This window comes from Monomorium pharaonis, chromosome 2 (genome assembly GCF_013373865.1).
Source record: "Monomorium pharaonis isolate MP-MQ-018 chromosome 2, ASM1337386v2, whole genome shotgun sequence".
In the NCBI taxonomy this organism is placed as follows: domain Eukaryota; kingdom Metazoa; phylum Arthropoda; class Insecta; order Hymenoptera; family Formicidae; genus Monomorium; species Monomorium pharaonis.
In genome coordinates, this window is record NC_050468.1 from 25,892,564 (window position 1) to 25,913,364 (window position 20,801).

The 20,801-nt window shown below is 26.6% G+C and overlaps 1 protein-coding gene across 1 annotated transcript; it reads left to right on the plus strand.

Moving 5' to 3' along the window:
* Positions 1 to 2,498: 2,498 nt before the first annotated feature.
* On the plus strand, positions 2,499 to 16,593 carry LOC114255323. Its single transcript, XM_028193674.2, has 5 exons — positions 2,499 to 2,692; positions 4,077 to 4,196; positions 4,320 to 4,437; positions 7,684 to 7,945; positions 16,290 to 16,593. The coding sequence occupies exons 1-5, from the start codon at positions 2,549 to 2,551 to the stop codon at positions 16,387 to 16,389; spliced, it is 744 nt and encodes a 247-aa protein (XP_028049475.2). The 5' UTR covers positions 2,499 to 2,548; the 3' UTR covers positions 16,390 to 16,593.
* The last annotated feature ends 4,208 nt before the right edge of the window (positions 16,594 to 20,801 follow it).

The window sequence follows — 20,801 nt, forward strand, 5'->3', positions numbered from 1 at the left end:
CCGGTCTCTTCTCGTCTCTCTCCGTCTTTCCCGGTCTCTTCCCGTCTCTCCCCGTTTCTCCCCGTCTCAATGTGTCAAAATTTCAATAATATTAATGAAAAATTATTTTTTACACTTAAATTATGGCCATTATTTTTTAAACACCCGGTATATTCAAAATCAAACCCCATAAGAACACTCCCGTTTTCGAATGCAACATTGTGTCAAAATTTCAAATTCTGCCATTGATTCTAAATTGTCATATACACGCTAAAAGAATTCTCAAATTAAAGGCCTGCATTTATGAGTAATAAATCTAATATTCATTTATTCACGTATTTCTAACTAAATTCAATACAACGTTGTGTCAAAATTACAAAAAAATATCATTTAAAAAATATTGTTTAAAATTAAATTATGGCCATCATTTTTGAAACACCAAGTATATCCAAAATCAGACCCCATAACAACTCACGGTTACGAATGCAACGTTGTGTCAAAATTTTAAAGCAATCGGTGAAAAACTTACGGAGATCTTAGATGACGAACAAACATTTACATTTTTATTTATATAACCACAATAATAGATATAAAATATTGGTTTTGTTTAAAAAAGTGACAGTAATTTGTTAGAAAATTATATACTTATGTAAAATAAATTGTTATATTAAAATAGGTGATTTTTTAATTTATGGTTAACGGGATAAATAAAAATTACTTTAAACTGAATGAACGAATTGTTTAATATTTGATAAACAAGGATGCTTGCGAACGTAGCAAACGTTAAGTAGAACGCACCTAAAATATGTTATGCTACAATTACAGAAAAAAATAAAATATTGCAAAATATATACATTTATGCATAGCCTCTTCTTTTTGTTGCAAGCATACTCGATACACGTATACTGTCACGTGAATGGTTAATACTATAGCGACAATCGATTTATCGACCCGGTCTAAAATTTTTCATGTAAAAGTATGTAAAAATCTGTAGAATTATGTATCAAAAATGTCCATGCAAAATTTTATATTGTATACTTTTATATAATTTTACATAATTTTATATAATTTTGATATAATTCTATAGATTTATTCATGCTTTTATATAAACAATTTTTTACCGGGAAAAATTGCTTATTTACAATTATATATAATTATACATAATTATATTTAATTACATATAATCATATATGAGTAATTTTTTCGAGGATAATATGGCCACCACAAAAATAAATGTAAAAAAATTGATTTTGTTTAAAAAGGTCACAGTATTTTGTTAGAAACATATACTCGTGTATTTATATAAAATAAGTTGTTATATAGAAACAAGTGATTTTTATTCACATTTAATGGAAGTTAAATAAAATAACCTTAAATCTAAAGACCATATTACTAGCATACTTATCTAAGCTATCTGGCCATATTGACAACATTCTATATCATTGTTTAATTTTGTATAACTCGAAATATATACAGCCGAATAAAGAGTTAAATATTAAGAAAGTACTCAAGTGTACATACATTTAGGCGATAATGCGGTTAAGTTTAAAAAGAATGAGGAAGTATGTGTAATTAAATGTTAAAATGTACCTTAAAAATTTTTCAAAATTCTTAAAAGTAAAAATGCCTTATAACAACTGTTGTGTTTTGTCATATTAGTATCATTATATAACAGTAGACTACTAAACAAATGATATCATAAATAATTACTAGAATTTGTCAGCCAATAACGGAGATAATATGGGTGGCCATATTATCCGCACTAGCTATATTACCTCATTTTTTCCTCTATAATATCTTTAATCTGATAATAAATATAATATCTTTTTTCTGAAGAATCTCAAAAGTAACTTATGGTCGGTATTCATAGTCGAATCTTATATTTAAGATTATCTTTTAAATACCGCCTTAAAATGTCATAAATCAATCACAAAGCTGTATTAGCATGAAGATGATGACTACGTTCAGCGGAGAATGTAATAGAATTATTATAAAATTCTCTAACACAATTGATTTTTACTCTTAGTTTCTGTTGAATCTAAATGTATAAACTAATCATATAAAAGATTTTTACAACAGTTTACAACAGCTACATTCTCTGTTGAACGTAGCTATTACTTGAGACGATCTTAAAATAAGATTTGACTATGAATATTGGACTACGACTGCACCCCTCGAAAGAACGAAACCGAATGAGCCACTGGTAAGTAAATGCGCATGCGTAACTTTTATTTTAATGTTTTTCTCAATATTCTCAATATTCTGTGAGAAAGAAACATATGTTGAATTTCGTTCGGCGTTGGATCGATTATGTAATCGGCAACCACTATTATATACAGGCTATGGTGGTGAATTGAAGTTTGAATTGCATATGGAGATATTTTATATTATCTTATGATACAATTAGACTAAATTGTAGAAAATGAGTATTATAGCACCTAACATTTTTTACTAAAAGAAAAATGTAGAAAATAGAGATAGTTATATTTCTTAGATATTAAAAAGTGAGGAATAAGAGGACTTTCCTCTCTTTTATTTGTTTTATGCGGACTTAATATTAGTAGACAGTATGACCAGTATCGTAGATAAATATTTCAGTCTTAACCGATACATTTTACTGATAGTTGGTTTATGGCCCTACCAACAATCGAAACTTGCCCGATTTTATTTCTTTTGTTGCAACAGTATAATTCCAACTATTGTTATATTTCAGGTACGTTGACTTTTTAATTACATTTATGTTACATAATGTAGAGAATTATTTTAATATTTGAAGATTTTATTAATAACTTGAAAATGAAAATTTATGTATTTTATTTAAATTAAAATTTTATTAAATTTATGATTTATAAATTAAAAATAATTAAATTATATTTGTTGCAAATTTTTTAGTACTTATAAATAAAATTATAAATAAAAATTATAAATAAAAAGATAATTCTGAGGATGCTTACCAAACTTTTTATTTTTTAATTTTAAGGCTTTATTTTCAATATATTTTTTAAACGTTTTTTTATTGTTTTATTAAAATAGCTTTTATTTTAACGTGTAACGTGTACAACAATAAAAGTTACATATTTAAAAAAGTTGTCACATGTTATAAAATATTGTAATAACGTTGTGTTAATGATATCTTGCTTACTTAATAATATTTTGAGATGTTATTTCATAAATAATATTAACAGATCTAGATTGTTAAGGGGTTAAACCATCTTGAAATTTTCAATCAAAAATCGATTTTTTTTGCCAAAAACATACCTAAGGGTATCAAAAATAATATGGTGCTGAAATAGTAGTAAATTAAAAAGTTTTTATTTTATTTAAGAATATTGTTACAAGTTTAAACGCGGTTTTTAAAAATTGCATTTTTAAAATCTGCATGCAATAAAACACTTCAAATTTTAAAGTATCCTTAAAAGTATCCTTAAAACTAAAAGAAGTACATATGGATTTTATAATTCATTACGTTCTTGAGCACTTTATACGCGATTTTTCACAAAAAAGAATATTTTTTCTGTAAGTGATTACTATTTATTCAAAAATAAATATTTTATAATATTTATATATATGTATGTCTGTAGTAAATTTTATGTAAATAAAGATTTTTTGTTTTGCCCAATGATCAATTGATGACTTTTACTGCTTGCCGTGGAGCATGCTTAAAAAAAGGCGTTGCATTCTATGGGACTACAGTTGCCATTTTGAAAAAAATTAAAATTAATAAAAATTTTTTTATATACTTCAAAACATGTAAAATAAATCCTATAAATTTGATTTTGTATTTACTTTATTGTTTTTCTTTAAAAAATTCTTAAAAATATCATAATTTTTAAGACTTCGAGGTGGCCTAACCCTTTAAATGAATAAAACTATTTCCAGATAAGTACAATTTATTTTTTTGCATAATATTATAAAAAATAAAATAATTTATTATTAGCCAATAGAAAATTTAACAGAATAAATTGTTTTAAAAACTTAGATTTAATAAATAAAACGTTTTCATAATGTATGATCAAGCAAGGTTTATGTTCCTAAAATGGTAAATGATAAAGACAAGTATGTTTCTAACTTTTTTTAAAAAATTGTTTAAATTACAGTTTTCAACATTTGTAACCTCACAATGTACTACAGATCACGTAATAAAGATTTGTTCTTTGTCGTTTGGGCTCATTACTTTAGCTATTATGTACAATTCGTTTTACATTAACAGTGACACAGTAAGTTAATTGTTTATTATATCTATTTTAATAAATATTTACATGATAATTTTATAACCATTTAAGCTTTTTTTAAATATAAGATATATAAAAAATTAACATAAAATTTTATTAAACAAATAGTTAAAGTATTTTATGGAACAACTTCAGCTAATTTATGATGATTTAAAAGATAATAATGAAATTGCTATTTTTGAAAGATATGGAACCATTGCAAAACGTTATACGATTGCGTTTATAAGTAAGACAATATTTTTATTTATTATATTTAAAACGTATTAAATTTGAAATTTTTATAACAAAACAGTTTTTTAAATGTTTTTGAATGGCACAATTGTGAAAGAATAAAAAAAATATAATTATATATGGTTCCATATATAATTATATCTAATTATAGAAGAGAAAGTGGTAATATGGTCACCTATTTATATTTTATCTAATAACTTTGTTAATAATCAATATTTTAAATTAAAATTTAACAATTATATTTATTAATTAAAGTGTTGTTTATTAGATTTTAGGTTTAAAATTATAAAAAATTACTATATTACCTATTATTTATAAAAATGTAGAAACACTGCATAATGGGTTGAAGAAAAGCAAGAATGGTAATATGGTCACTACAAAAATGAATGTAAACAATTTGTTTTATTTTAAAAAGTCACGGTATTTTATTAGAAAATTATATAAAATAAATTGTTTATTATTTATTTTAATCAATTATTTGGTAATTATTTACATTAGTGATTTCTCATCAATTTTGATGAGCTTTAAATATGTTGTCAAGGTCATTATTCTGAACAACTTTTTCCTATACATGTTATCGCCGCTCGGCCTTAGTTTTTGAGTTATACACAAAAAATTATTAACAAAAGAGTTTAATATGTATTGAGAAAAGTTGTTCAGAATAATGACAACATATTTAAAGCTTATCAAAATCGGTGAGAAATCGCTAATGTAAATAATTACCAATTATTCTTTTCTCTGTCAGTGTAGTTTTGTCAGTTTGTTACTATTTAGTAACTGATAGGAAAGACCTGTTTAACAACTCGAAATGGTTTATCTCTTTTCGGAGTAAATTTAGAAGCGACTTCTAGGGACGCGCTGTTTAACAATCGCGTCTTTACCATTACCCATGTCTCCCATCTAGAAGCTAGAAGACGGCTTCTTTATCCGCGTAATCCTTCCATAGATCTTGCTCGTGCTCTTGAACCTCGACAGTCTCTTCTAAAAAGTCTTCGATCTTAGGAGATGTAACTTCGGAGACAAAGTTGTCCCCGATAGAGCTCTCCCGCAAGTCACGTTAAACACCCCCAAACTCCGCAATTCACGTGCAAAAGTGAGATAGACAAAAGAGACTCTCACAGTTGGAGTGACGATACTGTAGCGTACCTGACAGATGGTAATTTTTTTGTCCACGTTCGAATTCTTGTTCCTGACGAAGATAGAGTATAATTGACAGCTCCAATAAATTAAGATCCAAAATGTCATAAAGTTGTCAGAGATTATTCTGCGAGAAATTCCATATTTCAACAAAACTTTGTCGATCAGAGTCCGAGCGTATGCCTCCACGGTAGCGCGTCTTAACTAGAATAATTCCACCCATTTCGAGACAATGTTTCCAACGATGAAGATTTATTGGAACCCTTCAGCGGTCGTTAGGTTCAAACAGATAACTTAACAGAGGCTAACACCTTGAACCTCCTGGAAGCAGTTGGAATCCTCAATAACTCGGCAGGTTTCAAATTATAACACATTGGGGACATTTTTTGATGCAGTCGCTGATAATCTTACTCGGTTCAATAGTACTTACTCAATATATGTCTCAGCGTTTTACCCATGCAATGTTTGGCAATAAAAACATCGTGGTTTATATATATAATCAACTATGCACTTTGATATAACTCATTAAGCTCTTTCAGTGTCTTCCATAGGGACATAGCGGTATAATACGCCATATGTCATGAGGTATCCACGGGAAGTCTAATTCGCGACGTCCAGTTTGTTCTTTAATTTGAAAGCGTCGATAATCTTTTTGACTTCTAACCCGGAAAGTTGCTCCCTCATTTCTGCGGCTTTCTTAGAAGAGAAATTTACTAAAACTGAACACACCGCAATTTTTCTGGATATGCTCCAAGCAGGAGGGTCTTAATAGAGTATCAGTCACGGTTCAATTTCCCTGGAGGGTATTTAATCTCTACATTATTTTCTTAAAGATTCAAGGCGCATCGAGCTAAACATCTGTTGGTGATCCGTACCGACGATTATCTTGGCGCCGACGATGTAACCACGTAACTTTCCAACAGCTCATATTGCGAGAGCCTCGCGACTCCGTAGTATTATGTTTTACGTTCAATTGGAGACTACTTGCATGTTTGAGCACGGGCTCTTCGTTGGAACCTTCTTTTTGCAAAAGAATGGGTCCAATGGCATAATTGATAGTGTCTGTACGAATGACGAAATACGGAATAACATCATTTTGTCTGTTTATTTGAATACCGGGGCCTCAGAGAGTAATCTTTTCAGTTTGACAAAAGCATTTTTTTGGTCCTTTCTCAGCAAACCTTAGATATCTTCTGTAGATGTACCAAATGCTCTTTAAAACTAATTCAAATAACAATAATGTCGTCCAAGTATATTATAATCATGATATCTTTGAGACCCTTCTTAAAACGGTCCATTATTCTTTAGAATGTGGCACCGGCGTTCTTCAAACCGAAAGGCTTGAGTTTGAAATGGAAAATGCTGGAATACGTGGTAAATGCAGTATTATCGCGGTCTTTCGGTTTTATACTTATCTGCCAATATCCTGATCGTAGATCGGTGGTGAACATATAAAGAGTTTTCTTTGCAACAAATTATCTATTCTTGGCATGGGGTACATTTCTGTCTTGGCGATTGCGTTTAATAGCGGCGATAGTTGATGTACAGTTGGACTAAATTTTGTTTTGATCAAATTCCTACATCCCGTGTGTACTTCGAACACATCTTTAAAACAAAATTTGAACTTAGTTTTGTGGCAGATTATTCTTTCTTACTATTGACTTTGAACAGTTTACAAAGAAAACCAGAGTTGCCGCACCCGAAATATATTATTGTAAATTGAGCACAGTTCTTTAACTCTGCGTCGATATTGGTTTGGAGCAATCTTTCTTAGATGTTGTGACTTTATCGTATCCTGTTTCATTCGGGAACTTCTACATTTTTCTACCGTATGTTCGAAATTTTTACAAGGCAATAAATATTACATTTACGTTTGAGTGTGTGTGCACCAGAACAGCGTATGCATATAACAGCGTATGCTGTATCCGTAACGACGCATCGTGTCTGTGTGCACTCACGTACAAATAAGGCGGGCCGCTTGTGTACGCTGTTCTGGCATCAAAATTTGCAGCCCTGCATATACTTGTATATAAATTTAAGAAATTTAGATTATTAAAAAAACTACAATTTTATATAACTAATTATTTGTTCTAATGTTGTTTAGTGACTCTCGTTTGCAATTTACTTATTTTTATTAATATCCAATTGTGGCCAAATTTTATTGGTATTATTTTATCTACAAACGAGTCTCGACTACGCCGCCTGCAAATCACAACCGAATATTTTATTTATCAAGAAAAATATTACTATATACAGCAATACCACCTAACTGCAGCTTTTTGCATAGGATTTACTTCATCAGTAACAGCAGGAGCAATGCTCTTTGCATGCTGTCAATATATATGCGGAATGTTTAAAATTGCTAGGTAAGAAACTATAAATATTTAAATATATGTAATAATTAAAATTAACAAAATAATAAAATTAAGAGAAGAAATTATATTTCTTTTTGTCTAACTAAAGGTTTCAAATAAAAAAAATTACTTTGAAAAATACATGTAACTAGAAAGAAATATATGTAAAAATGTGTATACATATATAATTATATATAGAGGAAAGGCACTATATTTTTGGAACAATTTCCTAAATTGGAACTCCTTTATTTTTTGGTAACTAAACATTGCACCATACAAATACTGATAAAAATAGGATCTGCTTAGTTGATTAAAAAAATAAAAACCTATATTTTATATATTCATATCCTTTTCGATATAAAATCTGTTAAAAACGAATTCGTTAAAAGCGAGAGTTATACTTGCACGATTATGTCTCTTAGGCAAGCCTAATGAAATAACATTGAGTCTGTAATAACCATATAATTCAGGTAAGATGTATAAATCAATAAAGTGTAACACTAATACTTCGTTTGTATACGGATTCTAAATTAGGCGCCGATTTTGTCAGATGCTTTTTTTGACATGTGTCACGAAAACATTAATTATAAAAAAAAATACAAAATAGTATTATAAAAATTACTATACCATTTGTAAAAGATATCTAATTTGTATTTATGTTTTCAACATTGTTTTTTTAACTATTATTTGAGAAATATTGTCCAGAAATAAAGTTATAGTATTCCAAATTCGGTGTCTTTCTCCTATACATACATACATATATGTGTATTAATATACTATATAATAAATAGTAACATGACATATGTATGTACATACAGTATATTCGATAACAGTGTGTCTGAAAGAACTCGATAAAAAATTTATTTAAATAATTTGAAATAAAATATGCGCATATTACTTAATTAGAACTGTAATGCTTTATTATTAATAACTTGTCCAGTCGCCTTTATTCAATAATTGCCTGGCATCTCCAAAGCATACTTTCAATTAATTTTAGCATATTCTTGAGATAAGATTTCCATAATAATCAAATTTGTTGAACTAATTCATCTTAACAAATTAGCAATAAAATTAAGAAAAAATCACGTGAAATCGTACAATCGTGGATTTAGCTTTGCCCTAAAAGTGGATCGAGAGAGAGGGAAGGGTAAAAGTCGCTTCGCATGAAAAATCGAAAATCCACGGGTATATAAGATTACAAAGAAATCAGAAATATCAGCTTTTCGAAAGCACAGCTTTTTTTATAAAAAACCCAATTTCAAGAAAATTACCGCTTTTCAAAACTACATCCAAAGGTTTTACCAGATGAACATCTTATCAAATAGACTGCATATGCAGGGTGTCCCGAAATAATCGCATGTAAAGTGTACTAGAAGATTCTCTGATGCCAAACAAAGCAACTTTTGTTTTTATCAAAATTAAGAATGATACTTTTTAAGTGAGAGCTATTTCAAAATATCGTTAATATCGTTAGTTAGTATAGTATAAATAGTTAGCGCACGAGTTCGGTCACGACCCAGAAGCGGTACACAGCGCGCGCGCCTCGATGTAACATATCATGTGAATCATATTGGTTAATTGTTTTTATCTTATTAAAGATTTTGTTACGTAACAATAAGTTAAATTAATGGGACTGTTACAAGCTTAATAACGGCAATTGCTCTTTTTTAAAAACTATCATATATTTCTTTTCTATATTAATTATGTTGCCACAAAGAAGACAGTCGTGTTTTCAAGAGAGCGACACTTTTAAATACTTTCCGCTAAATTATTTGCAGTTATCGTATCAAGAATGCAATAAAAATACACATTCAAAGAATTAATTTGAAGAATAAAAGTTGGGTTTGTAACAGTCTTATTTACAGTGTACATATTCATCGAAAAGCAATAATGTGAGTATTTTACATTCTATAATATCTTTGTTATACATTGAAAAAAAAAATTTACTAAATTAAAATAAATATTTTTTCAAATCGTACCATGCAGAAGTTTTTAAAAAAATACATAATATTTATTTTAAATAAGATAATATTTTTTATAATTTAGAAAATGTATTATACATTTTTTAATTATAAAATTAATTTTTTTAAAGATTTTCCGAATATTTAACATCTAATTTTGAGACGTCACTTATGTTTTTAATAATAATGGGAGTGTGTACTGTGAGTCTTAATATTTTCCAAGTAAGTTTGATTTATAAATTGATATTGAATAAATATTGTATATTTTTCTTCTTTATATAGGTTTATTAATCTTTACATTTTAAATAAAAATATTAATAACTTAAATTAAAAATTTTAGTAATATTTATTTAAAAAAATCTAATTTTGTAATGTTATTGGTAACTCCTTTTTGCAGAATTCAAAATTTTTATTTCAAAATTTTTAATTTTTATGAAAATTTTTGGAATTATTTATTAGTAGTATTTTAATTAATACTGTTGACATTATGTTACCTGAAAAAACATTTTTAATTTATATCAGTTATTTAAAAAAATAATGCCATATGCCTCTAGTAGTCGAATTAAGAAAACGCCCATACGAAATGTTGGGAGAGGTTTGAATTCTAGCTTGACTTAATTTTTATTATTTTTTTCAATATATTATTATACGTGCGAATGTGTATGTATATACATATACATACATACATACATACATACATACATACATACATACATACATACATACATACATACATACATACATACATACATACATACATACATACATACGTGTGTGTGTGTGTGTGTGTGTGTGTGTGTGTGTGTGTGTGTGTGTAATTTTTCGAGTTGAGGAGATTTTATAGATGCTTTTGAGCATCAATATTATTAAATTATTTAAATTATACTTATCAATTTAATTTGTAAATATACGGATTTTATGTAATGACTGTGTTTCAAGACTATAAAAATGCGGCGCGCAGTTCATCATATAAATTAAAGATAATAGATCATAAAATTATTCGGCATTAAGATTCGCTGTAGATCAATACAGAGTATCGTCTTTATCTTTATTTCTTGAATTTTAATATGACTTTTAAAAGTTAAGAAAATATTATGACAAAAATAAAATTCTGTTATTTTAACATTAATTATTTAATTTAGCAAAATGTTTTTAATTAGTTTAAAAATATTGTAAATGTGAGATGCTTTGGCATTTACTTAAATAACTGATACTGAATTAATTAAGAAATTTATTATTATAATGTAATACAATGGAAACATAATTCGAACTTATAATAAACCTGAATGCATTTTTTTGATACTTTTCCTGAATATGGGCTTGTCGCGTCTGACGCTGTTTTCTTTAAAGTAATTAAAACGTCTGAAAAAATTACAAAATATTTATCAATATTAATGTTTATTAATACGTTATTGGTTATTAAATATTTTATTTTTAATAAATTTTAAAGTAATAAACTTTGATTTTATTGTCCAATATTTAGCAATAAAGATATTTACAAAAATTGTTACTTATGTTAAAAAAGACACATGCGAAACTTTACATATTCAGCATTTAATGCGGTATTTATCCTGGTTTTTTGTAATAGGATCTTCTTTTGAGTTTCTTCTACTAGTTCTTTTTAATTAAGGTAATTAAACGGGCAGATTTATTAGTTACAATTAATAGCAGATATAAAAGCAGATCTTATTTTGTGTTGGACGCTATAAACCTGTGTTTAGAATGAATAAGGATTTATTTATTTCTAAAAATACGTAATTAAAAATATGTGTGTAATTGAAAATTTTTTAACTACATTTTGTGTAATAGATTGTAAGTTGTCTAATTTAAATTGTGATTTAATGTGAAAAATTGATTTCAACATTTACATTCGTATACTTTAGCTTTTTCAGGTCTTATCAACTGAACACAATATTGAGGCATTTTTAGTATCTTTTATTATAATACTAAGTTTTGTGATGTTCATGTTCTTTTCCAATTTTTTGGGAGAAGAAATTACAAATCATTATAATCTTATATTTGTTACTGCGTAAGAAATATGATAGTTTATTATAATCGTTTTACAAACCTTAGTAAAGAATATAAAAATTAATGTAATACACACATACAATATATATGGGAAAGTTATTCATAAATTTTTTTTTCTCAAATTATTGATTCTTGATATTATATTATTGCATGTAGATACAAAGTCCAATGGTACACAACTCCTCTATATATACAAAAATTAATATTGTTTTTGTTATTAAGAGGCAACAAATCTTTTGGTTTAAATGTTGGTAAAATATTCGTGTCGTCCTTACAGTGTTTTGCCACGGTATAGAACATTTTATATGTCATAATATTATATATATATAATACTTTTATATAAGAAAACAAAACCGTTGTTTTTTCTTGTAGTTGATAAATGCGTCCTTATCTTATTTTCTTGCTATATATTCTATTAAAAATTGACGGATGTTACGTATTCATTAATATATGTTATTAAAATATAAAAGTCAACAAAGGATAATCAATTTTACGTTTAATTAAATAGAATGTGACTCGATGTAAATATAAAAATATATATTAATAAATATACAAATATGTATATACAAATTACTTACTATACGGAGTATTAAACATCATTTCTAATCACATTACTGCAAAAAAATAACAATAAAAATTATTTTCTTATTAATAATTAATCTTTATTTATTTTATGCGTGGTAAATTTTAATGACAAATAGAATAATCTATTTACTATTTTGTCAGAAAATTATATTATGTTAATCAAGGTAATAAATATATATACATGTTTAAACGACATCTTATATTTATAAAAAAAATGTAGATTTGATATAATTTATTCTTGAAATAACTAACAATTTCGCAACACATAAATACTTTTACAAAAATTTATTCTAGTATTTTCCAATAAGCTATATATTATAATTACACAATGCAAGAGAGATTTCTCTGAAATCGCGGATCGACGCGTATCACGCGTTGTGCCGAAAATGCAGCCTCCCAACGTCAAAATGCCATGCGAATCTCGCGGCGATACGTCGCACAATCGTGCGCCGTAGCAAAGAAGAAAGAAACAATCCGCATGAGGACATAGGGACGAGGACTGCAGCTGCATGTTATGCAGTTCCGCCGTTGCACTTCAAAGCAATACCCATCGCCCACGCGCGAAAACTCTCGCTTTACTGCATCCGGAAGCGACGCTTTATGTCCCCTGCGTGATCTCTCGAAGATATTAAGGAGACCCTTTCTCGCCTCGGAGGTTTCCGCTCTAGCACGCGCACGTTCGATCTTCGTCCGCTACAATCGTGATGAAAATGACGATTTCGAAAGTACGTGATGCATTAAAAAAGTGTAGATTAAATAAATGTATACATATATGGGAGGAGAAGAGGTATAAATTTATCCTGAATGTTTTCTCGCATTTTCTTAATTTCCGAGATATTTCTCTTATAAAAATGTAGTATTGGGCAGTATTAAACTTTGGTCAGTAATTAATACTTATTTTAAGTATTAAAAATATTGCTGTACTTTTAATAGTCAAGTAATAATTATTGGCCAATTTAAAACTGCCCAGTATTATATTTTTATAAGAATTATCTACAATATTAAAAATGGGACACCCCGTATGTTTTATACTATAAGATAAGCACTAAATTTTATTTTTTTTTTAGTTAATCAAATTTGACAAACGTAATATATTTAATAATTAAGATAATTCTGTATATAGAATCCTGTTGATAATAATGTCATACCGTATCTGAATGTCGTAGTTAAAGAAATTATACTTTTTCAAAATCAAATACATATGAAAATGTATGTTGATTATTTGAATTATATATATACATACATATATAAAATTAATTTGTTGTTTATAATTAATTTGTTGTTTCTCACTGCAAGAATTAATTAAATTCGGTGTAATGACTGTTTCGTCAGTGTAAGCGTACATTTTTAACTGTAAAATTAGAGGTGCGGAAAAAAAAAATTATTTCTTTATCTCAGTAAGTTCCTGAAAAACGTTATAGAAAGGAATTTTGTTCGCATTATTCTAATTACTATTCTTTTGCACCTTCAATTTTATGTTCAGAATGCATATTTACATTAATAAAAATTTATTTTATCACACTGAATTTAATTAATTTTAAGTGTTTCGCTTTTTTAAAATATATAAATATATATTATATTTATTCTAATACTTTATTTCCGAGTTATTTAATCCGGGATTTTTGGAATAAATTGTATATCAAAGAATAAACAAAAATAGTTTTGATCAGAGAAGTTCTTTATTTTGCTTGTTTAAAAAAGTATGCATAAATAGTTATTTTGTAAGTCTCATAGAAATCTGTATAAAATCTGTATAAACAATGTATTAATGTCCCTTCATACAACGTATAGTTACATTGTCTATATACCTTTCTATAAGACTTTCGGAATAACTATTTATACATTTTTCCTTAGACAAGCAAAAAAAACAACTTATCTGATCAAAAATTTTTTTTCTTTAATATACAATTTATTCAAAACATCTTGAATTGAATATTTTAGAAATAAAATATTAAAATAAAATTTATTACCTCTTATGCCAAGAAGAGAGGAGAACTGCTTTACAAAAAATATTTTCCATCACTCCATTCACTTTATCTCCATATTTATTTTACCCGAATAATTTCTCACAATCTTTATATACATACAATGATAAATTTATAACGTAATAAATAAAAAAATATTTATAATAATATCTTATATACTTTTTTATGATATTTATAATAAATCTTTATAATTTACTCAATTTAAGATGCAGAATTTAAATATTTATCTAAATCATAGATACAAGTACTTATCGAATAATCACTTAATAAAACAGTATTCGTATTATTTATATTTACTTGTGTTACCTGGTATTTAATAATATAACAAAACGAGAAAGCAGTTTTGTAAGGTACTATGATAATTTGACGATGCTAAGCGGCATGGTTTCCATATGTTACCTTATCTCGCTGCATTCCGTGAACGATTGTTGTGTTTAGTCCAATTTATCTTGAAATAACAGTACCTTTGTCGACATCAATAATTTGAAGATACTTTTTATTTGTTTGATTTGCACGGTAAGAGATGTAAGACTTGATTTGTAAAACCTTGCAATTTTCTGATGCGATTAAATTTATCTATACATTATCTTGTTGTTTAGTATTTAAAATAATTTTATCGTTATTTAAAGTTGGCGGATTGTTGTATTTATCTACTATTTACGGAAAAAAAATTACAAAATTTTTTTATTACAATTTTAAATTCTAATGACAAAACAAAAATAAGAGATATAGAATAAAAAAATATTGATTAAAATTTAATACATATATTTATAAAAAAACTTGTTATTATTATAATTTATTAATTATTAAAAAAAATTTTAATATATATAATAAGATTATTTTGTATAATTTTGTAACTGTACGATGACGTAAATCGATATTACAAGCTAATAATTAAGAACCTTATTTTCTTGTTTGTATTTAATTAGGCAAATTATCTTGTGACTATACCCTGTTAAAAATTTTGTGTTAAATTTAATACATTTCACATGTCCCAATTTATCCACTCAAATTTTTGGGTCAATTTAACATAAAGCCCATGTGTTAAAAAATAACATAAATAATATGTTAAAAAATTTAACTTAAAATTTTTTTACTGGCATATGTTTAATCTTAAATGCAACTAAAATAAAATGTTATTTTAATATAAAAAAAGTAGTTGTTTATAGTTTTGATAAAATTAAAGTGTTAAATTTACATAATCTATGTATTGAAAACGTTGGCGGAAACAATATAAAGCAGCGAAATTTTTATGATTAATAACGTAAGAAATGTATCTATTTAATATATAATAATTGTTATAAAAAGAAAAGTAATACTTTATTCGTTCACTTTAACATATAAAATATGTCACCAAAAATTTGGTAATTATTATTTTCTGAGACTGCTTTTCCAAACAGCAGGAGAAAACAAAAACAAAAAACGGAATTATTCACAGTGTTGCAAAATCAAATTGTTTTACGCAAAAATTGTGAATAGTTCCGTTTTTTTTTTCATTTTTCGCCTTCTCCGCTACACGAGGAAAAAAAAGCATCCTGACTCAAAAATTCGTAAGAATTAAAGTAACGAAATAAATAACAAATCATTACTTTCTAAGTGATGGTAATAATAACGTGTTATTTTTATAGAATAACATTTTAATTCTGTTGAATTGTATAATACTAAATTAGAATCTAGAGATTGTTTTAGTAAGATTTTTTTCTGATTTCTAAATTTCATCTTTTTCTCAGCAAAAGCTTCGACCGTCACCGTTTTCCTTAACTCTCTAATTCTTAATGTGACATGTATTTTTTTCAGATGTTTAGAACTCAATTCAGACATAATTGTGCTGTATTCATTCCATAATAAACGGATAATGAATTTAAACAAGAGGATTCGAGGAAATGTTCACATGTGACGGTGATCATGTCAGTGCCGAACTGTCCGTAGCAATCTTTATATAATTGATGACTTTTTCACGAATACGATTCGCATAGCTCACTAATGTATCTGAATAATAAAAACACTGAACAATTAATAAAATATTATAATTGAATATAGGGAAACTCTAAATTTTAAACTGGGAATTAATTATATTTTAATGACAAATTCTTTTTAATATTTTAATACATAAATTTTAGTTACAAACAATTAATTTTTATTATAAAATTGATTTTTTAAGTCGTGTTTATTATGAGTTCTTTGTCATTAAAGTTCATTTTTTGTCAAAATCAACGAACGAATCACCGAAAAACCAATACCAAAAAACAAGTAATTAACATTACAGTTGCAGTATACGGATAGCATACAGAATAAATGTTATTGATGGTATATACAAATGCGGTACAGAAACAATATGGGTACTAAAAAATTATGTATAAAAAAAAAAGGAAAAAAAGGTCAAACGCCGATGTGAATCTTTTTTACCTCAAGTAAAAGTACCCTGTCTTTTCTTGTCGCTTAATTTATTTAAAACGAGTAGATTTAGATATATAATTTAAATAACAAATTATTTATGTTGCCAGCAATTGAAAAAATGATCACAATTTCTTAAATTAATAACCAATCTGGCAGACACTTATTAAGTGGTTATTCTTTTTAATTGCTGGCAACATGAAATAGTTTGTTATTTGAATTATGTATCTGAATCGATCTGTCTTAAATAAATTAAGCGACAAGGAAAGATAGGGTACTTTTACCTGAGGTAAAAGATTCACATAAGATCAGATTTTGTCCTTTTTTTTCCTTATGTCAAGATCTACCAACGACGGTGTGGAGATACCGAGTGATTTGACAAAACTTCCGTTTCAAGTATACAAACAGTTGAGGATGAAGTAAAACACCCCGAGACGACCAGTCACCGACGGGGGTGAGTGTGCACTGCGCCTGTTTACACTTAAAATCTCGACTGGCTTCCACAGTTGGCTAGAGAAAATGTTTCTACGAGTACCAATCCGGTAGAATGCGACTAGTCTCCTGTCTTAAAGAAAACTAAACATCCTGAACTTGGAGTCAAATGTAAAAAAAAATTTGCTCGTACGTAACTGCCTCGATTGCAAATCTCTGTTACCTGTCGTAACTGTCATTGATCAATATTTATAGTATAGTCCGATTTTATCTTATAATCTTTAAACTCGTCTTAAGTATGTCGTCTTAAAATTTATTGGCTACATTGAATTTTAAGGTCAGAAAAAATATCGGATTAAAATATATTCTATAGAATTAAAATATTTTCTATTTAACAATTATTGTTTAACACACATGTATAAAAAAACAGTATAAATTTAGTATCAAATTAAAGCTAATATATTTAACAATTATTTTTTCACATATGTAAGCAAATAATTATGTTTTTGCTTATGTATATAGCAATAATTTTATTCACATATAATCTTCTTTAACAATTATAAATTTTTACATAATATTATACTTGTATTTTAATATTATAACAATCACATCTAAAGAACACAATCATCGTTTTGATAACAACATTAAATATTTATTTTTAAATAATTAATTTAATAATAATAAAAAATTCTAATTTTTTGTTTAAAAATACTATTATTATCTAACAAGCAAGATACGTGCTTCTATCATTTAAAGTGAGACTATATTTATATATAAATTTTTGTTACATTTATATGAATTATATATGAATAAATTAAAGAAATAAGAAATGTTGAATAATATTCAATTTCAAATAATATTTAAAAAACAAAAAGTAATAAAGTGTATAATATATAATAATAGTAATAAATATATATATATACGTTAATCAAAAATATTATGTGTTATGCGGATGCAAGAACATTAAGCATTATTTATTTTCATAATGTCTTCTTTTTTGAATCTTACAAATCAATTTTTAAATATTTTATACAAAAAAGACTACCCAGATAGAAACTCATGATAATCACGTTTCGTCATAGTATGAATATTGTATTAATAACTACTACTTAATATTTTTTTGAAAATTATTTTGTAATTGACAAATTGTGCAATTTAACAAATTACCTGAATATTGTAAAATCTCAAAATTTTTCCTTTTTACAAGTCCATGTATCTAATTCACGTGTAACACACTACATAAGATTTTATTATAGTTTCTCTCTCTATCTTTAAGAAAAAACATAAAGTCAAAATTGAAAAAACTGAGCATTAACTAAATTTACTAAATAAATAACTAATTTTTATTATTGAGTTTCTTAGAAAGAAAATATTCTTTAAAAATATATTTTTCAATAATCTAAAATATTTGCTATCTTACTAAGCAATAAAATTCAACAATGGCTGCGAAGGTTAATATATGAATTAATATACATAAATATTAATATTAATTATTATTATATATATTATTAATTGTAAATAAAAACGTTTAAGAAAGCGTTATTAAAATTAAGATTGCAGATTTACGATTGTATTATACGTAATGTATATCCATTTTATATATTCAAAGAAATATCTATTGTTGAATTAAAAAATTATAATTTTAATAGGTTGCTAAATAATAAAATTTTGCTGCTGTCGACAATACGCAATATAAAGAATATATTCTGTATATGTCCGATGTATAATTTTATTTTTTCTCTCGTTGTCTCAACTTCAGAACAAACCGTTTACATTTCATTTGTCTGCTCGCCGGATTCTGTAATTTGTGGTGACAATTCCGTGTTCTCGTGCGTGATGCTCATTACAGGAACGTGTAACAAGGTCTGCGGGAACACGCAATACAAATCCGTGCAGGGTCGGTGTCTCGAAACGACGATAATGATCTCGACGTAGTCATTTGATGCACTTGTCAATTTTTCACGACAACTCGCAGTCGTTGAAACGCGTGGAATTGACGCCTGTTGATATTATTATTCAATATTATTACTTTACATTATACAATATTACACTTAGTGAAATTTATATGTAATATTATACAGACATATATATTTATAAAAATATGTACATAGTAAATAACATTTTATATTTGTGTTAAAATTTTGGTTCTTGTTAAAACTTTTGTGCTAAATTTTTAACATGTCTGAGTGTTAATTCAATATAATATGATTGTACTGAATATTTTGTGATTAAATTGACTTAACTGTTTAGAAATTATTTCAAAATAATTAGGACTTTTATGTTAATAACAAATTTTTTTTTTAATTGGGCAATAAAAGTCGGTGCTGTTAGCGCGCTTAAAGCTTACTGGAATTTATTATTTACATATATATTTTATATATATACATATTTTAATAATTAAATATAAAATATTCTGTAATTCTGTATATATTATTAAAATATGTATAAATAATAAATTACTAGTAAGTTTTTAGTACACTAATAAAAGCGTCGACTTCTTCTATTGCCCGTTTTCTAAAAATATTTGTTATTAATCACGTAGTGTTAAAATAATACAATAAAAAATAACATGTAACGTAGTTTTAAAACATAAATTTTTAGATAAATAATTAAAATGTGTTAATATATTATAAATGTCATTTGTTTATTTACTTGTAAATTATATTATTTTTACGCTAAAAGCATTAAATATTAATTTAATGCAAAATAAAAAACAATCACATTATATTAAATTGACACTCGGGCATGTTAAAAATTGGTCACAGTGGCCCTAAGGTCCGTTTCTATCAATGTAGATTAACTTTAATCTCGGTTTAACTTTCTCTTTATCTTTTTCTAATTTTTGGAACTACACTAAGATAACAAGTAAAAGTTAAACCGAGATTAAAATCTACGTTGGTAGAAACGGGCCTAAGTTGATTAAATAGATAATTATTTTACCAGTTTGAAATAAAGACGACTGGGGTGACCCTGTGCAAATGCTTACAAATTAATAGAATTTACTTATTGTTAGAAGTCAGATTTTAAGTTTAGGCATATGTAAATAAGCAATGAAATATGAGATGGTATGCGATAAAGCATGGTAAATCTCGCAGTTAGCTAATTGTATGTACGCAGTCTAATTGTATGTACGTCCGACATTTTCGACGGCGAAATTAAAAAAAAGAACATGTACAAACAGTATGTAGAATTTTAATAATTATCAAAAACATTTCATTAATTCAATTTTTTACTTAGTTAAAATCAATATTAAATTTTGTAGAATCTAAACACATTCTAAAGTTTTAAAAATTATTATGTTTTCAATAATATAAATCACTTTTTACTGAGATTGTATAGCGGATACATCCTTAACTAGTCAAATTACTAGCCATTAATGACCGTTTAAAACGTCGAGATTGGAGATCAAGATGGAAATGCAGTTTGTGTGACGCATCACGCTTCCTTACTTTCTTGCGTCTCTCTTTTCTCTTCTCTCACCGT